The 7,481-nt window shown below is 27.2% G+C and overlaps 1 protein-coding gene across 1 annotated transcript in view; it reads left to right on the forward strand.

Moving 5' to 3' along the window:
- The first annotated feature begins 4,032 nt into the window (after positions 1-4,032).
- LOC105617770 (circadian clock-controlled protein-like) overlaps positions 4,033-7,481 on the forward strand; it is a 9,828-nt gene continuing 6,379 nt past the window's right edge. The window contains exons 1-2 of the mRNA XM_012199323.1: positions 4,033-4,058; positions 7,240-7,280. Coding sequence (XP_012054713.1) covers positions 4,033-4,058; positions 7,240-7,280 — 67 coding nt within the window. The remainder of the gene's footprint in view (positions 4,059-7,239; positions 7,281-7,481) is intronic.

Consider the following 7,481-nt stretch of genomic DNA (forward strand, 5'->3'; position numbering starts at 1 on the left):
TACGTTTACCGTTGTTACGTATAGTAAGTATAGTAAGTAACGTACTACTACTTACCTACTACTATATATATATATATATATATATATATATATATATATATATATATATATACATGTGTGTGTATAAGGTATTCTAGACTTATCGTGGCAATCGGAACTCGCAACCTTGCTTCTAGAAAGGTTAAATGTAAATGGTTAGATCCATAAATAAGAACCAATCGCTCGGTGAGCAAGCTCCAAAACTCATTGAAAAAAAAGTGTTGCAACCGTTCTGTCCACGACTGTACGTTGCGCAATAATGAAGATATTTTCAAATATCAACTCTATTCTCTTCTATTCTCTTACAATATTTTAAACACTTTCACTATGGTATATGGTGTCATGCCTAAGCGCACAAATTTTGGACAGCTTAATCGAATAATTTTAAAAACTCTTCTCGTTTAAAAACTATTATAGCTTCGACATTTAATATTAAAATATTTGTCTCGAAATGATCTTAAGAATTTTTCATTAACGGTTGTCACAGTCTGTGACACCCTATATATAATATACCTTTTGCAGAATTAAAATCAAATCTATTTAATATCATTTATTTAAATTTAATCTTACATTTAAAAAATGAATTCTCTAAAATTTAGAAAAGGAAGGGCTACAATTTAAGGAAACTGTTTAATAATTAATAATCAAACAATGAATATTTATAAACTCCTCAACAAGCATTTTAATTTCAATCGCATTTTCAATGTTAAAAGATAATTAAATGTAGATATATGTAGTACAAAAGTAATATTAAAATAATAAGATGAAAGTCTGTAATTAAACTTACAAAATTAAGAAAGTATTAATTCGCTGTTACAAATATATTTATTTGAATTTTAAATAGTTTCATAGTTTTAATTCTTGTAGGTATATATAATATAGTCGCATTAATAGTCGCAAAATAACAGCCTATAAATTGAGTAAAGCAGTCGTCAAAAATCATGAGATGACAAAATGATAATTTGCAGACTGTTGTCAAAGAAAAGTAACTCCATAACATTTGCAATTATGAAAATGTAATTTATTGTCAGCAAACTAAGTAGAATGCACAAATTTCATAATATAAAAAACAATTAGTTATAAGATATTTAACGTTATCAACTTTCACTATAAACAAATTTCTGAATATTAGAATTAAGTAATGATGTCATGTAATACGTTATAAAATTGAAATGGACCATTGTCTTCAAATTATTACTTTGCATTTCATGATTTTTTTAACGAGTTTTATCATTACGATTTATTGACTGTTTGCAGTTATAAACTACAAGAACTGTGAACGAATATATGTAAAAGCGAACTATAAATTATAAATTAATTTTTATAATTTTGAAAATGTTGTTATAGAATTTCAACTATTGTTTTAATATTGTATTAACATTTTGTACTGCATCAAATAATTTAATTATCTTTTAAAAATTATTCAATTGCGGTTGAAATATTGATGTTTTTATAAGTATTCATTGTTCGATTATCAAGCATTAAACAACTTACGTGACTGATAGCTCTTTTTTTCTTAATTTTTGAATTTCAAATATTTGAGCATCTAATAACTAAATCTAATAACTTAATGTTTTAATTTTCTAAATTTTCAATTTAAAAAATTATTTAATATATGAACGCGATATTTCATATTTATGCTAAAGTGTATCTTGTGAAGTTATTGATTAGTTAAATATTAGATGTACAACTTGTCTTCCGCCGTTTTTTTTCCGAAATTCGAGGCTTTATTGTAAAAAACTGGTTATACATTTATGATTCAAAGTATTGTCCATTGCTGGCCACTACTTTCTCCCATCTTTCGGGTAGCGTACGAATCCCGCGTCGAAAAAACTGATCATCTTTTGAGGCTATCCATGAATCGATTCAATTTTTTACTTCTTCATAAGACCGGAAGTGCTGGTCAGCCAAGCCGTGTGCCATTGATCGAAACAAGTGATAGTCAGAGGCAGCAACGTCTGGAGAATACGGCGGGTGGGGTAGAACTTCCCATTTCAACGTTTCCAAGTATGTCTTGACCACTTTCGCAACATGGGGTCGAGCATTGTCATGCTGCAAAATTACTTTATCGTGTTTTTCGTTGTATTGCGTTTGTCTTTCAATGCTCGGCTCAAACGCATCAATTGCGTTCGATACCGATCGCCTGTGATTATTTCAGTCGGTTTTAATAGTTCATAATAAACTACGCCGAGCTGGTCCCATCAAATACAGAGCATGACCTTGGACGTCAAAATCACCGTTCTTGAAGCGTTGAAACCACTCACGTCACGTTCTTTCACTAATAGCGGCCTCACCATAAGTATTTGAGAGCATTCGATGAGCCTCAGCCGCAGATTTCTTCATATTGAAGCAAAAAATTAAAACCTCCCGCAAATGACGAGAATTTTGCTCGTAAACTGACATTTTCAATCGAGAATAACTTTATGATGCAGACACAAATCGACTAATGTTTCTATGGGATTATGTTGACAGATGCCCAAGTTTATTGTATGACGTCTATGATCTGTTTATTTCGACCACTTACCGCTAAAGCCATCTATAGGAAAACAGCGGAAGCAAAGTTGTACACCTAATATATGTGTTAAACATGTTTTAATCTAATAATAAAGTAAAATATAATTTATCAAATAATAAAAAGTAAGGATAGTAGATTTTGTTAAATACATTTTTTCCATGTATATGCTTTACTTTCTCTTACAAATCAATTTTCCGTGTTTTTTCATATCATTTTTTCCTAATATCTCGATATATGCGTTGCATGTCTTGCATTTTATGCTATTTTATTACATATTAGAAATCTTGTTCAAAATTGAACAAAAATTGTTACATATGTTTCTTTTTATAAATTTAATAAAATATTAGGTATAGGAAAAAGTTCGTGGCGTTTTTTTAATGCCATCTAACAGGAAAAATGCCACGAACTTTTTCCCACGCCTAATAATTGTTTTCTAATATTTTCTATTATTGAAATTATCAATTTAAATGTATATATAAAGATCATTAATTTTCATTTCGATAATTCAATTTTTGATTTTTTTAAAACTCTTCTAAAATTATTTAATGTTGTAATTAAAAAGTTTGCTTTATTTTTAGTATATTTATATGATAATAAATTGTTGCATATATTTCCTATCTCTTATCCTTATTCTCAAGTGAAATGCGATATATATTGTACTAGTATAAATAAAAAACAAGCAATAATATGAAAGAGAATTTTGTGTGTTAAAATCTGTAGCAAAAATGTATTCCTCTTATATCAAAAAATTAGATCTGTGATAAATTTTAAATATTATATATATAAATGATATAAAACGTAGAAACGTAGATATGTCTATTGACCCATATATCTATAGTTCGAAACATACTATTGTAAACATAATGAAGTTGCAGTACTAATCCTTTCTTATATTCCGTGACACTTCACCCTTATTCATAGATCATAGTAATGATGGAAAAATTTGTTACGCAATTAATTTCTCTGCATACGCTACATTTGGATTGCAACTCCAGCAAGAAATTACGAAACGTTAACGTCGACTCAGTACATACATCGGCTACGACATGCACTTCGAAATAGCGGGTGAATTGCGGCCGTATTGCCGGTTCCTTTCGCTTTCCAGCCCGACTGCAAAAGACTGAGAAAATAACAGCGGTATTTGGCCAAGTGCATACGGGTCCATGAATCTATTTGAGTGAAAAGCCAAGAAAGAAGAGTAGGAGGGAAAGGACGAGTCTGGTGAAAAGACCGATATTGGTGCACGATTTCCCACGAAATAAAAATCAACGAACGTCCAATCGTCACTACTGCTTATCCAAGGCTGGACCAATAGTCGGCAAGTAGCACGAGGCTATCAACCAGCCGAATGTAACAGCACCGTCAACCAAGTTAGTTGGTGAAACCTTCGAGCTGCGGCTATCACATCCTTGATCATTATCAACCGACACCTCCTGCAGTCGTCAAATAAACTTTGGTCTTCAACTGGGTTGACTATCATGTACACTTCCATCATTTATATCTGGTAAATTGTCATTTTCATATTGTACATATTATCTTTAATTATAAGAGATTTTCTCATTTAAACAGTATTAAGAATCTTTATTTTAGATCACATAAGAAACACAATCAATACTAAAAATTTAAAATGCCTATTACGGTCGAAGTTAGATCATCATGCTTTAAATAATTCAATCTTGAATTACTAATATACACTATATGTACTTGCATGTATACCATATTATAATCTTTTCAAACTGCGCGCCGAATTGTTTTTCCGGACTTATAAACGCAATTAAAATTACTCTAGTAATCGCAAAAATAAATTGACAAGCAAAAATTTTAATAATTTGATGACTATCAAGCATCATATTATAAAAATGTTAATATATTGAAACTATTAATAAATTTATTGCGAAAAATTTATTACCTCGACCGGGATTTGAACTCGGATCTCTTGTATTCCGTACGAGCGTCCTAAGCCATTAGATCACCGAGGCCTTAGTAATATTCTTTGTAATAATCGGTACAATAAAGAAATAACGTTTTTCATTTATGTGCGGTGATTAATAGGTACATGTTAAATATAAAAACAAAATTTTGCTCGAACATGTTATGTTGATTTTACAGTTATTGAAAAATATGGAAATATTTCTTTTCAATTCGTAGTAAAAGTATGAAAAATTCCATATAATTAAAATACTTTACTAATTATATTGATTAATAAAATCATTTTTTCTATTAAGATATTAACAAAATAATTTTTTTTTATAAAACAACTTTGCAATCGAAAACAGAGATATATTAAGAAAAACTTATTAGAAAGAAACTTATTAGAAGAAAAACGGAGGAACTTACAGAAACTTATTTATTAAGAAAATTTTATTCATAATTTCTTGTTTAATTTATATTATTCAAATTATTATCTTCATTAACTTTTTTGCACGCTGCGGTTTCTTTATTTTCTATTATTTTCTCACCTCTTTGTTCTTATAATCATATTCTTGTCCAGTTTCTCTCTTTTTATTTCACATAACTTATTTATTTAATGATATAATATATCATTAAAAAAAAAGAAGACAACTTTTAAAAAGTATTTTCAAATCATTTATATCATTCGTAAAATAATTTTATAATTCTTTTAATCTTGATTTGAATATGTTATCCTCTTTGAGTTATCTACACATTTCTTTTATAAAAGTGAAAGAATATAATTGTAATACTTATGACATATAATATATAAACTTCACATATTTTTGTCTTCAAAAAAATTAAATATATATATACTTAATGTACATTTTATTCTTTACAAACATTTTTATCATTTTCATTACTAAAAAAAATTGTATATCTCAAAAAACTATGTATGGAGTTTTATTAATTAATGCAAGACTTTTACTAATCGTATTTTGATCTTTATAGTATAACCTATATTAAATGGATGCAATGAATAATTAACAACTTCTTTACCTTTTTTATTCAGAGGCCGTTTTACTATGATATATAAATTCTGCACGTATGTTAGACATGATTATTTATCTTTGTTCTTTTTTTATAGCAAGTAAAGATCTACTGTTTATGTGTTGAATTCTGTAAAAAAAAATTCATTAGATTCTTCTATCATAAATATTTATTAATTATGTTTAAATACTTTATCTTGTTTGATCTCATTTTTAAATAATACAACTACTAATTGTAAGTTAAAAATACAATAATAATACATTTTGTATTTTTGATTAATTCTCAATTAAAATCAATTAAAAGTAAATGTATATTTAATGTAATTTATACATTTTTAATATTATTTTTTATAATACATCTATTCTCTCTTCTCTTATTTTTAAGAAATATTTATCCAGTATTTTAAAAAGCTGTATATTTTGTTAACCTTTTTTTACTCAAACTCGTTTTCATTTTTAATTTCCTATCTCCACTAGTTTAAACATTTTTCATCTAAATGCAAAAGTTTTTATCAAGTTTTTATGCCAACATATATAATTATGATTGTTTACTTTGAAGTAATTGTTATTTCATTACTTTCTTTTATTAAAATTTTTATTTTTTTTTTTATAAAGTTATTAAAATAATTTATTATCCTAGCGGAAAAATTTGTACTAAAAAGTACAGGAAAACTACTATATTGAGAAAATTTTAGAAATTCTTAGTCTTTCGTAAATATTCATAGTGATTCGTAGTGATGCTGTTTGTCTTAAAAATTTTGAGTTCTTTGTAACTATTTATAGTGAGACACAGAGAACATGATGTTGTTTGTTTGAAAAATTAAAAAATCCTATGCCTATTCCATAAAAATTAGTAATAATCAGAAAACGTACTCTGTATATAAACGTAATCTGTATGTATTTTTACGAAACTCTATAGAAATTCAACTATCATAATATTGCGTATTTTTCCGCATTTACACGTTGTTTAGTATTAAAATTTGTTCCTTATTCATAGAAATTTTCCGCCTACAAAGTACTTTATTATCCATATTTACTTCTTTAAAAATAACATTATATCTTTTTTTTATGCAAAAGTTTTAATATTAAAATAATTTTTAAATGGAAGTCAAAATTAATTAATCAGCCTTAAAGTTCGTATAATAAAGTAAAAAAGCATTTAGATTCCATATTTCACTTTTAAATAGTAACATAAATGCATACAGTGATATCGGAACTCGTCGGCTGTTGCATTTATTTAATTCATTTGCTATATGTTCGCTCATAATATATAGCTGAAATATAAATTTTATGTAACACTAATTGCATAAATATTCTATGATTCCATTGATAAAATGCGATGCATATATTAAATTCTTGAAGTTGTCATGTGTCACGAATATGTTATAAACAATTAATATTTTTTGTATGATAAAATAATTTTAATCGACATTAATCGATAAGTTAATATTTGAAAACAGTTTGCACGTTATGTCGTGCTTGAACAATTTATATTTCCATTTAAAAATTATTACAGTTTCAATATTTCGGTTACAATTTCGTCTTAAAATAATGACAGAAAGCTATTTTTATAAATAATATAATAAATCTAGAATACATTTTATATTAAAGAAACTAGCTTTATAACCATTATAGCAATCATATATAGCAATCATTTTACATTTCGAAACGAAAATAGACCTTCAAATTTTATTAGCTTATTAATATTAATAACTGAAACTATCGATTAATGATCTTTTATTTCAGTATGGCCTGCGCACTTCTTACTGTGGCCTTCGCCGAGATACGTGAGTAATGTATAAATATTAAAGTATGTATGCTCTGTGTGTGTGTGTGTGTGTGTGTGTGTGTGTGTGTGTGTGTGTGTGTGTGTGTGTGTGTGTGTGTGTGTGTGTGTCGTCGTCGTACGTAGTATTATATATATTATATATAATAATATATGTAGTAGTACGTACGTACCTAATAAATAATAAATTAGTTAATAACTA

Source organism: Atta cephalotes (assembly GCF_000143395.1).
Source record: "Atta cephalotes unplaced genomic scaffold scaffold00014, whole genome shotgun sequence".
Lineage (NCBI taxonomy): Eukaryota > Metazoa > Arthropoda > Insecta > Hymenoptera > Formicidae > Atta > Atta cephalotes.